General features: G+C 41.4%; 1 protein-coding gene across 3 annotated transcripts in view; it reads right to left on the bottom strand.

Moving 5' to 3' along the window:
- The window catches only part of TGFBR3 (transforming growth factor beta receptor 3), a 185763-nt gene that overhangs the window by 58316 nt on the left and 111428 nt on the right, over positions 1 to 16019 (bottom strand). For all 3 annotated transcript variants that reach the window (XM_087447604.1, XM_087447614.1, XM_087447607.1), the window contains exon 4: positions 15611 to 15748. In XM_087447604.1, coding sequence (XP_087303730.1) covers positions 15611 to 15748 — 138 coding nt within the window. The remainder of the gene's footprint in view (positions 1 to 15610; positions 15749 to 16019) is intronic.

The raw sequence follows: 16019 nt of genomic DNA, 5'->3' as shown, positions 1-16019 counted from the left end.
CAAAAGAGGCAACCAGCCCTTTTGTTTCCACACCTGCGTTTAAGCTTTAACTCTTAAAGTCCTCAGCAGACCCACAGAAGCTTCGAGAGTGATCTCCCAAGCCTGAGTGGAATGAACACATCCTGGCTAATGGGCACAGTCACCATTTTCCTGGAACTGAGGCTCTTCATTTTAGCACTTATCTCAGCACATTACCGACTCAGAGGGCTGGTGGTTGCATCACAGGCTCTCTCTGGGCCTCCCTCAAGTTGACTTGGTCTTCAGTGAGGAAGGAGAGCAGAGCTTTGCTGAGGATGGTACCATACTGTAGGGCCTCATCTAATCCTAGCCCCTGCTCCCGCTTCCTTGACCCCCACCCCCAAAAGAACGCTCCCAGATGAACGATCCTGATGAAAATGCAGGCTACACTATATCATGGGTAGCAATTAAGTCTCATCTGAAGCTTCACCTCACTTCCTTCGTGTCTGCTTACTTGTCACCTTCTCAAAGGGGCTGATATAAAATTACAATCCAGCCGCCCAGCAACGCCCTACTCTAGTAATTCTGGTTCCTCCCAAACCCACTTTACACGCTTTTATTTCTAAGATATAGTATAGTCACCTTCTAAACTACCACAAAATTTACTTATTTATTATGCTTCTTGCCCACCTCCTCCCACTAGAATGTAAGCTCCTTCAGAGGCCGGGATCTTAGTCTGCTTTGTTCATGGGTATATCTCAAGCACCTAGAACAGTGTTGGGTACAGAAAAGACACTCAATAAGTATTTGCTTAACGAATGAATGAATCTTGAGGCAGTGCCTACCTACAGTTCTGTGCTGAGAAGGATTCTGAGGTCATCTTCAGGAGTACTGGAGAAAGGGGAATGAGCACCATGATCAGTCATGTGTCTGCCAGGGGCTCAGGGCAGGCCATCCTTGCTCTACAGGAGCCACTAGCCACATGCCACCACTGAGTGCTTGAAAGGCTGCTAGTTAAAATGACCTGTGCTATAAATGTCAATACATACCAGACTTTAGTACAAGTAAAAAGTCTCAATAATATTTTATTGATTTCATGTTAAATGATATTATTTTGGGTTAAATAACATATGCCATTACAATTAATTTCACTTATTTCCTTTACTTTTTTAATGCACTAATAGAAAATTTAAAATGGCCCATGTGGTTCGCATTTTATTTCTACTGGACAGCACTGCTCTAGATCCTCCTCCAACATGACCCTAAGGGAGGAATATCTTTATAAACTGATAATGTCCATCCATCCATCTGCTTCTTGGTCTGGTCTCAGAACAAAAATCAACATCAAGAAGACATAGCAAGCCAGTGCTTCCCCAAGTGTGATCCTCAGAGCAGTGTATCACAGAGAGAAGTATGGTAAAATGCAGATTCCAGGGTGGGGTGGGAATGCAGGGTCCAGGAAACTGCATTATAATCCTCCCCCACCACCCCATGATTCTCATGCAAACTTGAGGATCGCTGCTCCAGCCACAGATACAAATATTATTTAAACTCCAAATAATCTTTGTAAAGTGTGAACAGGATTGCTTGGAGAACAAGCAAGAATCTTCTCTCCTGCACTGGTGGGAAAGAAAAAAGCCAAGAGGGAGAGAGTAAAGCCAAGTCATGGATGGAGTCATTTTCTTGCACATCTAAAAATAAAGAGATGGGCCTAGTGAAATAAGAGGAGCCATAGCTTCCCAATGATAAAGAAAAGCTTGCTGAGATCTCAGAGGAAAATCTGTTCCAGGAATCTCACACACGCACACCCCCTATAGCTCGGCTGTGGTCCATTTGGAGCTTGAGCTATGGGTTGGGTGAGGACCTGCTATTCAGGTTACAGCTCCTTGGGGCTGCTCTAACTCACACACCCAACTTCACACATTTACATGACTTTGGCATTGGTGAAAGTTCAGCACTTGCACAATCAGGATTGGCTCCTCTCCCTCTTCTGTCCTGCCCTGCACCCAACATTTACTATTCCTCTTCCTTTTTCCTGACTCTTGCACCGACAAATCTCTTTTTGGAGTTGCCTGCTTAGGAAAATAGAAAGAGCAAAACAAGGAAAACAAATAAAGCAAAGAAAAACACACTGACATTTCAGAAACACCTGCTGTGCCAAGAATTTGCAAGTTCAATTCTAGGGGGAAAAAAGACATACGGTACAGTAGAATGGGCATTTCTCTAGAATTTAGGTTTATGTATAAGTAGTATCTATGCAGGTTGGCCTAGAACTTGTAACAGTGCCCACATAGAAAGGCATTAAGGAGACTATGCTTTGATGCATTTTGTGCACAAAGTCCAACAGAAACAAACTTACATAAAGTACCGCAACAGTACTGAAATATTTACCTCCCAAATGTGGACTGAACCCTACATTCTGAAAGAAGAAAATCACACATTCTCCCTAACCAATTTCTGGGAGGACTGTGCTTGCCTAGCTCCTCCAAAGCCACGTGATGTGAAATGTGATCTGAAACATGTTTTCTATTAACCACATATCATGACTCAATTTTTTTAAAGTTTGTTTTAAACAAATAATAACTTCCATGTCCATGAACCTACAGTCATAATTTGCAAAGCTACATATTCATGAGCCTTGTGATTATGGTATCTGCCAATCGCGTGTTTAAGAAACACAAATCCATGCATAAAAATTCTTGGATGTTTTTATTTTGTGTCCACAGCCAGATTACGTTCTTCCAATAAAATGACTTAAAACATATTCAACAATTTCTCTCAAAGTATTCATTACGATTATCCTCTGCTTTTAATTTTTACTTCTGCTGAAGGAATTTATTTCAAACTAAAGGATTGAAACTGCCCTCTGTTCTGAATGCCCTACATGTTTACACATGTCCAAGAGGAAAGCTCGGAGATGCTGCCCTCTGAATATAAACATGCACAAACTTGAACGTGAGCCAGTGCAAAAGCAATACTCTAATCTCCCACGGAAACGTTACGCAAAACAATAGTATATGTGAATATGTGTATATACAAAGAGAAGCAAAATAGCTCACTTCATCTGAAAGACGGACTCAGTTCCCACAGGTTACCAAATTAATGAAGTGTGAGCTGCTATATAATGTAGAGTTTTCCAAAGCAGAGTCCCACGCCACACAGGGATCTTCGATGGCCTTATGATCTCTCCAGACTCCTAAATCTACCCTTTCTCATACTCCAGTGTTACCATGATGTTAGGAGGAGGCTTGACCCAAAATTTAAAGTACATTTGCCTTCTACAGGGTGTTTTTCAATGAGAAAAAAAATGTTGGCATCATTACTATTACTTGCCACAATCCTCAATCTACTGTTGCCCTCCAAATGTGCTTCTGGGAAATCTCTCACTGGGGAGCATTTTTTTTTTTTTTGGCTGAGGAAGATTGGCCCTGAGCCAACATCTGTGCCCATCTGCCTCTATTTTATATATGGGATAGCATGGCTTGATGAACAGCGCGTAGGTCTGCGCCTGGGATCTGAACTTGCTACCCCCGGGCCACTGAAGCGGAGCGCATGAACTTAACCACTATGCTCCTGGGCCAGCCCCTGGGGCGGATTCTTTCTTTTATTTTTCTTTTATGTTACATCCAATCTGCCAACCCAGGTTCAAGGGCACAAACTGAATTTTACAAACACTTGGCTCCAAACAGTTTCCCAGAATTCTCTTTACGAGTTCCTCTTCGTCAAGACTGAGAATCTAGGTCCATTTTACAGACAAGGAAATTGAGGCTCAGAGAAGCTAAAGGATCAGCCCAAGGCACAGAGCTGGTAGAAAGCAGGGCTGACAATAGGACCAAAGACCTCGTTTCTGACTCTAGAGCTTTCTCCTCCACCACCACGGAGTAGTCAGCTACCAAGCTCAAGAAATCAGTAGAGCAGGGCAGACAGAGCCTCCGTCGCCCTCCTGCTAATAGAACACTGGGACATAATAACCATAAAGCTCTTACTGATCACTTACTAAGTACAGTTTTCTAGATTCTGAATCCTCACATCTGACGAGCGAAAAAACTGGGGCTCTGAGCGGTTGGGTAAAGCCCCAGATTAGGTAGTTTTAGCAAAGGACAAGTGCAGATTCAAACTGTATCTGTTGGACTCCAAAAACGGTGCAACACAAACCCAGGCTTTTAAGAGAGCGGAAAGGGACAGAAGTAAGACAACGCCGGCGGTTATGCCCTTCCTGCCTGTTGCACAGAGATGCTCCCCAGTGGGTTGCTTCCTTCTCTTTCTCCCCTTCCCCAGTGGCCTGAGGAGCTGTGCTGGTGACAGTAGAGGAGAAGGGAATGGAAACGGCAGAGAGAAATAGTAATGACTGTTATGGAAACAAAATAACTGCTTGGCTGGAAGAAGAGAGATCCGTTATAATAAACAACAACAACAACAACTGCCAAAGGATCTGAAACTGATTGAATAGAAACTATAGTAGATACAGCATGGCAAGAATATTGGCTGTATAAATTTAAGATGTAAATGCTTCTGTGATGGTCAGTTTTAATATGTCAACTTGGCTTGGCTCTCATCTCCAATTATTTAATCAAACACTAATCTAGGTGTTGCTGTGAAGGTACCTTGTAGATGCAATTAAAGTCCATCATCAGGTGGCTCTAAGTAAGGGAGATTATCCTATGTAATCTGTGTGGGTCTGATTTAACCAGTTGAAAGGCCTAAGAGCAGAGCTGAGGCTTCCCCAAGGAAGAAGAAATCCCACCTGTGGACAGGTGCCCTTCCTGACCGCCAGCCCTGCGGATTTCTGACTTGCCTTGCCTGTCCCCACAATGGCGTAAGCCAATTCCTTGCAATAAATCTCTTCATATATATCCCCTACTGGTTCTCTGTCTCTGGATAACCCCTGACTGACACAGCTTCTGTGAATGGCTGACGCGAGCCCCAAGAGGAATGGAGCTGCATATTCTGGCTCAGCAACCGCAGACCTAAAAACAGTTTGGGGAAAAAAGGTTCTAAAGGAGATTTTCTTGGCGGGGGGGGGGGGGGGCGGGCGATGGAGGTGGGCCTTCAGCTCCAAAAATGGCTGGACTCCTCTTGAACTCCCTAAGGTTAGCTCTCAGCCACAGGCAGACCATATTCTGGTGTTCACCCTCATTTTCCAGTCTACAGTTAACAGTCTCTGAAGACAGCCAAGGCAATCTCTTATGCCAAAGCAAAGAAGGCTACACTGAACATGTTTAACGTTGATGAAGAAATAAATGATCCCAGAGGTCTAAGGACAGGTGCAGATACTAAGCAGAGCATCCTGGAGGAGCTGATCCAGAGTCAGGCCAACCAGGGGAGCCCAGAGGAACAATGATGTTGGGACAGGGGTCAAGAAGCCGTTTTAAAGCCCTTACCTGAGTGAACTACTGGCATGACCTAGATGTCAGCACTGAAACAAGCCAGTCACAATACACTGGCTGAAATGAGACCAGATGGGCAATTCCACACCAGCTCCTCACTGGGTCAGGTGAGCAATGCCCCAATTTAACTCTACAAGTTCAACTCTGAAGCCCTGGCTTTGGGACAGTCATTAGTGGCTCCAGGTTGCAGACCAGCGTTCCTATTGACATCACAGTCACACCCTTGAGTCAGGTGGTGTGACCATCCCCAGTGAGGTCTCCATTTACCCTTCTGGAAAGTGTGGGGCACCTGGATTACGTACGTCCTTCAGGGGGTCACCCAACTACCTTCCTTACACTATCTGTGACTGAAGGGTAATGGTAAGGCTCCAAGCACAGGGGAAAAAAAATCAGGGAAAAACAAGCTCAAAACACCCGTGGGGGTTAGTCACTTTTAGAATGCTATTTTTAAGGTGGCAGCCACCCTGGCTAACTTCCAGCCAGTAGTAGGGTAACTGCTGACACTACCTCAGAAGCTTCACATGATGTCTAGGAATACTACTGTTATATATAGTCAGGTGTGATCAGGACCACCTCTCAAATCTAAATCTCAGGGAAAGCCATTTAACCTCAGTATCTTCCTCTGCAAAAGGAGAACCCTGGGCCAGATGACAGTGGATAATTAAAATCCAATATCCCTGGCCACACTTACTTGCTCCCATTCAAAGCACAACTTCATTCAATCCCAGGATCGAATCTGGGATACATGATATAAAGGGAGAAAGTATGGGAAATGTAGCCCAAACTGCTAATCCTCATCATTAAAAAATATTTATTGTTATTATTGCTAACATTTATGAGCAGTTATTATGTGCCAGGCACAACTGTAAGCACTCTACATGGGTTACAGCCACCACTTACTCGCTATGTGACCAGTTAACTTAACATCTCTTTGCTTCAGTTTCCTCACCTTAAAATGAGGATAATAACAGTATTTACTTCATAGTCTTGTTATGAACATTAAACAAGGTAATATATATATATAGTGCTTAGAAGGGTGCCCAGCACATGGCGCGTGCTGTGTTTGTTAAATATACACATACCTGTGTACATATCCTCACAACAGGACACAAGGGTTGTCTGACAGATCTTGAGGTTGACAGGCCATGATTGATTCCTCACAGTGATGGGACCATAGCCTTCTTGTCCAAACTGCTAGGAAAGGATATACAAACCAAGTTTTCAAGGATTGGAGCAGTGTTGGCTCCAAACAGCAGCTCTGAATATCACTCAGCAGCCTGCACCACCAAGAAACTATAGAATCTCCAGAACAGGCTCACTGTGTTAAAGACGGAAGGGCTCGAGATCAAATGGGCAGTGCCCACTGTAGGCTTTTGCCAGAGGTGGCAGATGAATTAGCGCCTGACTTCCAGGTACACCCTGGGTCCTAGTATCACAGCTGTGTCATTCACCACCCAAACGGGACAAGGCAAGAGCAGACCAATGATGACTCCCCAGCCCAGTGGCATTAAGAGCCCAAGCACGCAACAAAGACCCCAGGTCATCTGGGGATAGGGTATTAGAACCACGAGCAAAAGCAGACCTTGGGATACAAATTCTACCCTGGACCAGGAAACAAAAAAGGCTAAAGGGACCCCTTCCTCCTCTGAAGAAATCAGCTTCCAAGCCAGGGAGTTAGCTGATTGAGGCTTTGAATGGCAGAACTGGGTTGCCTCAAATAAACCCAATGACTCTGTGCCAAGGAAGGAGTTAGGACCATCCTGTGGTCCTTTTCAGAGATGAGGAATATAGGCCACCTGTGGGGTACTTACCAAGGGCCTCACTGTCTTCAATTTATGAGAGGACCAACGCACAGCCACAAGCTTTCAAGTCAGCCTCACTGGAATTTCCCAGGAAACAAATTTTTCCCCCTCCCATGACACGAAAAAATATTCTGCAACCTCCTGCAACAAAACACTTATTTTTTCTACCAAACAGCCCTCTGGAGGCTGCCCAACACGTTAACCAAGGGCATCTGAGATGTAATATTTGATACAATTGCCCAATGCTTAGAAAGGGCAGATTCATCAGATTACCAGATTAGCCTTAGAGAGTAAAGCCTTGAAGGACGTCATGGAATTCTACACGAAAAAACACCAACCTTCCCCCCTCAGTGAAAGCGAGTTTATTTTAACCTAATTTGTTGAATGAAAGCAAAGCCTTTACAGGGCTGGGGCCCATGCCTGCACACAGACATGACACAGCAAGTCCAAAGGAGCCAGGAAAAGTCTACGCTTTCATGAACCCTCCCGGACAGGATGTCTTGATCAGGAAGAATACACCCAGGCAAACCTCATACGGCCAAGGGGCCACTCACTGGCAACATTCACCACCTTAACCCAGCGAGTTAGGATAAATCCTAGGAAGTCTTTCAAAAACTCTTTCTGGACCAAGATTACCAGCTGAAAATGGACTCTTTCCAATGCTCTAATTGCCACAGTGACATTTAGGAAGAGCTCTCTCACCACAAAAGGGCCAGCAACTCCTTCCTAGGAAATATGGTAGTTGACTGACCCTAGTTCATGAGAGGATCAAGCCCCTTATAATTAGGGCTCTTATGGACAAGCCACAAAACCAATAGATAAGCAGCCTCTGGAACAAAAATGCATGGTACACAACCACTTAGAATATCCCACAGGACACAGTGAGTCATTCCACAAGAGACATTTAAGAAAAAGAAAAAAAAGAACCAATCTTGAAACATTTAGTTATTTAATCTGCCTTTAAGAGAGAATTTATTTGGGGAAAGACCTCACTGGAAAATCTAAAATGGTATGTCCAGACCCCTAGTTTATAGGGGTGACACTTCTGGTTGAGCAAAAAGCTGTGTTTGTGTCCACAACCCTGACCCATCTGCCACATGCTGCAACTCAGTCAGCCCCACCGAGGGAGCTGCCTTAACTGCATTTGGAAGAAGATTCTTATTTTCTCTAATTTTCAGGATCCAACCATGGTACTTATTACACTGAACTGCAATTCTCGATCTCTTAACCATCTCTCCCACATAATGGGAAGCTCCTTGAGGGCAGGCAACCCGCTCCACATCTCTCTGGATCCCCCAACGCAGCCCAGTTCCCAGCATCCTGCAGGCACTAACAACTGGGTGTTGGATGAATGAACAAGTAGATACATAAACCATCATACCAGGTATGCTAATGTCATGTTTTCCTAAACATGGAGAAAACTGCCAAACAAGGGAACGAAAGAAATTAGAAAAGAAAAACATCACTTTCAGATTTTTAAATGCAACGTAGTAGTGAACACAGAGATTTTTTAAAAGTTCCCTCCTTCACAAGCAAACCTGCATGTCTGAGTTATTCATAGGGCATTTTTGGACACTACAACTCTCAGTTACACACCACGTGCAGTCATGAAAAGGAATGACCAAACACGCCGTGGTACAGGCTGTGCATGTCCCCTCCTAGAGCAGGACTGAGCACACATCTGGGGCTATTTAACAACTGATTGGAAATTTTGCCTTCTGATTTCCAGTTAAATACTGGGCACAGGAAAACAAATAGCACTTGTTTTTCACTGAGCCTTGTCAGTCATCCAAGCTGCAGTGCAGACCAGAGAACTGCCTGTGGTTTGGTGGCCAAGGCCCAAAATATTTGGACCATTTTTTTCCCCCAAGTAAAAGGAATAAACCAGATTTTGGCAACTCCAGCTTCTTCAACCACCCCTCCCCCCTTCTCAGAAACACAAAACTAGGTTTTAAATATTAAGCATGTTCCTGGTATTAATTTACATTTTTCATTAGGATTAAATTTTGATTTGTTTTTAATCCAAAGCCAATAGCATAGAGTTTGGTTTCTCTCATTTATTTCAACTGCCCTGGCCGCATATTTACTTGGATTTGCTGAAGAGGCAATGTTCAGATTACTATTTTCTGTTTCCAATTAAATTGGGATATAACATTTAGCAGTTGTATTATCAAAGAATCAGAGAGTTTGAAAGCTAGGAGGAACTTTAGAGATGGCCTAGTACAACCCCCTCATTTTAGAGATGAGGAAACTGAGGCCCGAGTAGTTAAGTGATTTTGTCCAATGATGTATAACTAGCTAGTGGCAGAGCCAAGACTAGTACTCAGGCCTCCTGACACCCAGGTCAGAGCATTAACTAGAAACAAAAACCTGAGTTACTTCTAAGTAGACTTGCCAGACAAAATACAGGACACTCAGTTAAATTTGAATTTCAGATAAATAATGAATAATTTTTTAGTATAAGTATGTCCCAAATATCGGCATACCAAAAAATTTATTTGTTGTTTTCTGAAATTCAAATTTAACTGGGCATCCTGTATCTTTGTTAACTCTGGAAACCCTACCTCAGACACCAATATCCCCTCTACTCCACACCTCCACTCAAACATGCACACAATTACATACATTTCTTTCCTGATTTAAATGATAATTATCACTGGAAAATATAATCACAGTACAGTAATCCCAAGAGCAAATGAGTTTGGAGGAAGTGGTTACTTATTTCTTGAGACTTTCCTAATCTTAGATACCTTCTTTCCTTATGAGCATGCAAAGCAACTAAACCTGACATAAAAAGGATGGCCAAGGCCTCTGGACCACACGTTTTATATTATTAGAAGCCAGGCATTAAGGTCTCATCTTGAGAATTTCTGCTTGTCCCAGAGCTCCAAGTCTGCAGACCTTGCAGAAGAAAGTGCTCAGGTTTGGAATACAAATAAAGCAAGATTAAAAAACAAAAATCAGACAGGCACATGGAATAAAGTAAAAAGATACATCTTTAAATCTAGTTCATTGATTTTACACCATCATTTTTAAAAAGAGCACTGTGGCAAGTTTTTTTGTAATAGCCTTATTGAGATATAATTCACCATTCTTATAATATAAATATAATTATAATTCACCCTTATAATTCACTTTATTAAAATATCTTAATAGTCACCCTTTTAAACTGTACAATTCAGTGTTTTTTAGTATATTCACAATTGTGGTATATTCACCACTATCTAATTCTAGAACATTTTTATCACCCCCAAAAGCAACTTCATACCATTAGCAGTCATTCCCCATTCTCCCCTCCCACCAGCCCTTGGCAACTAGTGATCTACTTTCTGTCTCCATGGATTTGCCTGTTTTGGACATTTCATATAAATGGAATCATACAATATGTGGCCTTTTGTGTCTGGCTTCTTTCACTTATCATAATGTTTTCAAAGTTCTTCCATATTGTAGTATGTATCAGTACTCCATTCCTTTTAATGGCCAAATAATATTCCATTACATGGATATACCAGTTTTTTTTTTAATCCATTTTTTTAATCCATTCATCAGTTGACGGACATCTGGTTTTTTTGCACTTTTTGGTTATTATGAATAATGCAGCTATGAACATTTGGGGACAAGTTTTTCTGTGGGCATGTGTTTTGCCCAATTGTTTTCCAAAGCACCATTTTACATTCCCACTAGCAATGTATAAGGGTTCCAATTTCCCTACATCCTCAACAATGCCTGTTATTATATCTTTTTATTATAGCCATCCTAGTGGGTATGAAGTGGCATCTCATTGTGCTTTTAAATTTGCATTTTCCTAATGACTAATGATATTGAGCATCTTTTAGTGAGCTTATTGGCCATGTGTGTTTCTCCTTTGGAGAAATGTCTATTCAAATTGAAAAGACAATTTAGTATTGTGGCTCTTCCCAAACATTTTTAGCAAACTCAGGTTGAAAGTTCAGATATCTATTGCCCAGTTGAACTACCTTACTTTTTCTTCAGTGTGGAAATAATTACATAAATAAAAAAATAAGCTTAGATGATTCTTCTATGAGAGTTTTACTTGGAGTTTCAACAGGATAGACTGAAAGGGTAGGATTATTTTTATTTCTGATTGCACTGAGGGACAACTCTAACCTACCCAATATTCCAAACACTCAAGAGAAAAACTATAAAGCTGGGACAGCTCCGTTGTGTGTGCATGTGTGCATGTTTGTGACTCGTATTCAAAGGTCCACTACTTGATACTCAGCCTAAAACAATCATCTTCACTCCACTCCCATTTCCTAGAGCAGAACAACCAGATAAAGGAACTGCACTTGCAGAGGACACAGTCCCACTCTCTCCCTGCCTGACCCACTCTCTCTCGCCTGCAAGGTAGAATCATGAGAAGGACTGGAATGATTTGACAGAAAAAACCAGATGCCTTTATTAGACAGTATTGAAGTATAATGTTTTTAGTCACCCTTGTGGGTGGCTGAGACGTTGTGAGTAACACAAGGCCCTGCTAACTAATTATGAAAGGTTTCATTTTTTTAATTTGGGCAGTTATAATAATGGAGACACGTCAAATTAAATTAAAAGGTCACCCGGATAGATGAGTAGACGCCATTACTTGAACTTTTCTCCCCACCCCATTTAAAAAAAAAAAAAAAAAACTGTTAAAGTATTAAACCTCCACCTAGAAAGTAAAGACAGCTTTAAGACAGTCAAGCAAATCCTTCAGAAGCATATCAGGGAGGAAGCAAGGACACATGCATCTTAGACTGAGAGTCAAGAGACCCACCCTCTCTCCTCAGCTCCTCTAGCTATCTGGGTAACCTTGGAGAAGACACTGATAGAAACAGCTAGGCCTGTTTCCAAAGATTCCATAGGCCTTCTAAAGGGTTTAGATGAAACACCTTACGTAAAATAATCTGGTTATCTTATCCCCAAACTTTAACTCTTAACTATAATAAAAGGATAAACAGAACACACCACTGGTTTTCTATCTAGCAGGTGATCCCCCTGCTGAAAAGGCTGTCAAGTGGATGAGCAGACTCTGAAATTCATTTCAGGCTACAGAGAGCAAGGGAAGAGCTCGCCTTGCTTTCTTCAGCACACTCTCTGTTAGAGAGAGCTGCCCAGCTTGTGAGAGAACTTGAATCACTCATTGTCTACTGACCTGAGAACCTGAATGAACAACAGACGTTCCACCATCTCTCCCAGGCCATGAAGAAATGTACAGATGAGAGAAAACCATTTTCCCTAAATAAAGCCTGCTGAACAACAAAGCAGAGTTCAGGTGTTCCAGAATTTAAATCCTTGACTTCTCCCAATGCTGCCTCCCCCGTCTTGGTAATTTTAGATTCATCACTTGATCTGCAATCTCCTTACATGGGATTAACTCCAAATAGGGTTGATGTTAAACTGTTTACTAAAACTGTCTCCTTTTTTCATTGTTAGTGTATCTTAAACTGAGGGCCAAAAAGCAGTTCTTACAGATCTTAAACAAAATTAAAGCAAAAAATTAATAACTAGGAGAAAGATACTTTCCCTCAAAACCCATGGAGTGGTAAGTTGAAGAAGGAATCCAGAGAGTCACCAGTAACTGTGATATATGTGGCTCATACTTTTCTTCTGGACCTATAGCCCAGAGAAATAGGAACTCCTTTCAGTCTGGGGCTGGCCAAGATAGAAATTTCATAATTAGAAATGTAAATTCAACATCCTTTCCAAAAGTGTTCATTACTATGACTTATAATAAAGAACAACAATGTTATGGCAGGTAATGTCTATGAAGTTATCAGTGCCAGGCCCTGTACTAAACGTTTTACATGTAATCTCATTTAATCAAATATCAACCCCCTGATGTAGGGACTATTATTATTCCCATATTACAACTGAAGAGGAATAGGCTAGGAGAAATTAAATAATTTGCCCCAGGTTACTGCTTGAATTCAAACCAGAGTAGGTAAAGCCTTTGCTCGTAACTTCTCCATAACCCTCTCCATGCCCAATGTGGTAGCCACTAGCCTCATATAGCTGCTGAGCACCTGAAATGTGGCTAGTGTGCCTAAGGAAGTGTATTTCTGATTTTAGTTAATTTAAATTTAAATAGCCACACACAGCTAGTGCCTAGTATTGAACGGTATAGCTCTGCACTATAAGGGCTAAATGTGTGTACAACTGTATGATCACGGCCATTAGACACACTATCACAAATACCTTTAATTACAGGAGATTGACAATGACTGTGAGTATGAAGGGAGCCAGTTTAGCATAAGAGCTTGTAGGGTAAGTCCTCTGCGGGTCTGAGTCCCACACTGCCAGTAACTAGCAGTGTGATTTGGGTCACTACTTAACCTAAGTCTTACTTCCTCTTCTGTAAATGCATCTGTAAAATGAGGTAAGTACCCCCACCGTCACAGGGTTATTGTGAGAACTGAATGAGCTCAAGTATTGGAGCACTGAGTGCAATACCTGGAAGGCACTGAGTACTAAATAAATGTGCTAGGAAGAGGAATAACGACGACTGATTCTGACTTTTGGCCTCTTTAATTTAGAAGTCATGAGAGTTTCAATTGTCAGAATAGGCTACAATTTAAGTTACAATAACTGCAACCTTGTAAAATGTACTTCTGAGTTTAAAAAATTTTTATTTTGAAATTAATTCAAATTTACAGCAAATTTGCAAATATAGACGAAGAACTCTTGTATACCCTTTAACTAGATTCACCAGTTTTTAACATCTCGCCACATGTGCTTTATTATTTTATCTATAAATCATATATTTTTTCTGATTTATTTGGCCCTTTATCCCTTAATACTTAAGTGTATTACGTTTCCTAAGAAGAAGGATATTCTCTTATATATAGTACATCTACAAATCCAAGAAATAATACATTGACACAATCATTTAATCTATCGGCTCAATTCCAATTCTGTCTATTGTCCCCACAATGTCCTTTATAGCAACGGCCCCACTCCCTACCCAACAGGATCACAGTTTAGGGTCACATGTGTCTTCTTAGTCTCCTGTAATCTGGAATGGCTCCTCAGTCTTTGTCTTTCATGACTGACATTTTTGAAGAGCACAGGCCAGTTATTGTACAGAATGTCACTCAATTTGGTTTTGTCCAATGTTTCCTCAGGATTAGATTCAGGTTATGAGCATTTTTGGCTAGAATACTGCATAAGTGATGCTGTGTTCCTTCTCAGGTTACCACATTTGGAGGCACACAATATCCATCTGCACTACACTGGTGATGTTAATTTTGATCAGTTGATTAAGGTATTGGTAGCTCCACTGTATATAGTTACTGTTTTTCTTTTGTTATTAGTAAGTAATTTGAGACTACATAAATATACCATTCCTCAAACTCCCTCCACCTCCACTAGATTTAGCATCTATTGATGACTCTTCCCTAATCAACTTTTACTATGACGGCTGCAAAATGATGATTTTCAAATGCCACCATTCCTTCTATATTTATTGATTGGCATTCTACTATAAAGAGGAACTTTCCTTTCTCCCCTTTTTACTCATTTATTTATCTATTTATTAACTGTATTGACTATGGATTCTTCCTTTATTCATTGGATACCTTGAGTATTTAAAAGAACTCTTCAAATCTAAGTGACAAGAAACTACAGATTTGGATTAAGAGTCATTAATTAGGCAAAGTTTATTCATCATGCAAGAGGAAGACTATTAACTGAAGCCTCTTTTTGTTCTGGATGCTGTGGGCAAGAGAGGTTTAAAGCCTCAACTCTGCCTTTAAGGACATGAGCGTGCAGCTCGAGCAATAGACAATGTGAGTTATCACTGTGAAGTGCAGAGTTGCTCATCATCAGACATGATATCATACCCCAAAAATTCCATCCAAACAACCCATCAATTTCTCCACAACTAGCAAAGTTGAATGTTCTGGCAAACTCAAAAGGACATGATTTACAAATAGTAGGTAATATTTGGATCTTTCCATAAGAGCTGGGTTCCAGCTTTTTTATAAAATACAAATGTTTTCATTTTGGAGCTCCCTGTGTCACTTTCTCAACAAACAGATCCTCATATCAGAAATTAGGCCCGTGTTATATACAAATAGGATGGGTTTGTGCATATTTATTTTATGGTCAGAGACCACACACCTAGTGGCTACTTACAATATTTACATTGCTCCTGATGCCACAAGGGGAGGCTCAGAGCTGAGACCGAAGCTCAGGCCACACAGACTATGACTGCAGGCCCTGCTCTAACGTGCAGACTAGACCTGACTCTCCACCTACAGAAGAAGACACACGATTAGTGTTTGTTTCCTGTGAATGCTTATCTGTGCCGTCCCAACATCACTAAGAGCATAAGCCAAATTTAACACACTGTGGACTTGGGTATTATTTCAACGAAATAAGCCTTTTAAAAAGCCTTCCAAAGTTTTAGGGTCATTATATCCTTGTGTTAAGGATCACTTTGGGATGGTTTCGAATACTTACCAAGAAAAGTCTGGAGACCCCAGTCGCAAGCCTTTCTGTCTTCAGATGCCAGACCAGGGGCTGTGGAGAGTTGAGCAGGAACACAACAGGCTTGTAGTGAATGTGGACTGAAGAGATGGGATTCAGGTGCAGAGTGACCTAGGAAGCAACAGAAAGAGGAGGGAAATCTTAGCACTAGCTTTCCTTTAAATTCACTTAGTGTAGCATCTGGAATACTTTTTCACAGCTCACCATTAAGAGAAACCAGCTATAAGCTAGTTCAGATTCTATGGATAAGATTTATTAGGTTGAACTAGATGATGTTGCCAATATTTGACTATTTTTTACTACAAAGATGGCTATATCATATGGTTCGACCCACACCAATCTCAACCAAAACATGATTCAGCTCCTAGTAATAGTGGAACAC

The sequence above is a fragment of the Ceratotherium simum genome, chromosome 2 (genome assembly GCF_057802395.1).
Source record: "Ceratotherium simum simum isolate JZ-2026a chromosome 2, ASM5780239v1, whole genome shotgun sequence".
NCBI lineage: Eukaryota > Metazoa > Chordata > Mammalia > Perissodactyla > Rhinocerotidae > Ceratotherium > Ceratotherium simum.
This window is presented reverse-complemented; position numbering and strand designations above follow the sequence as displayed.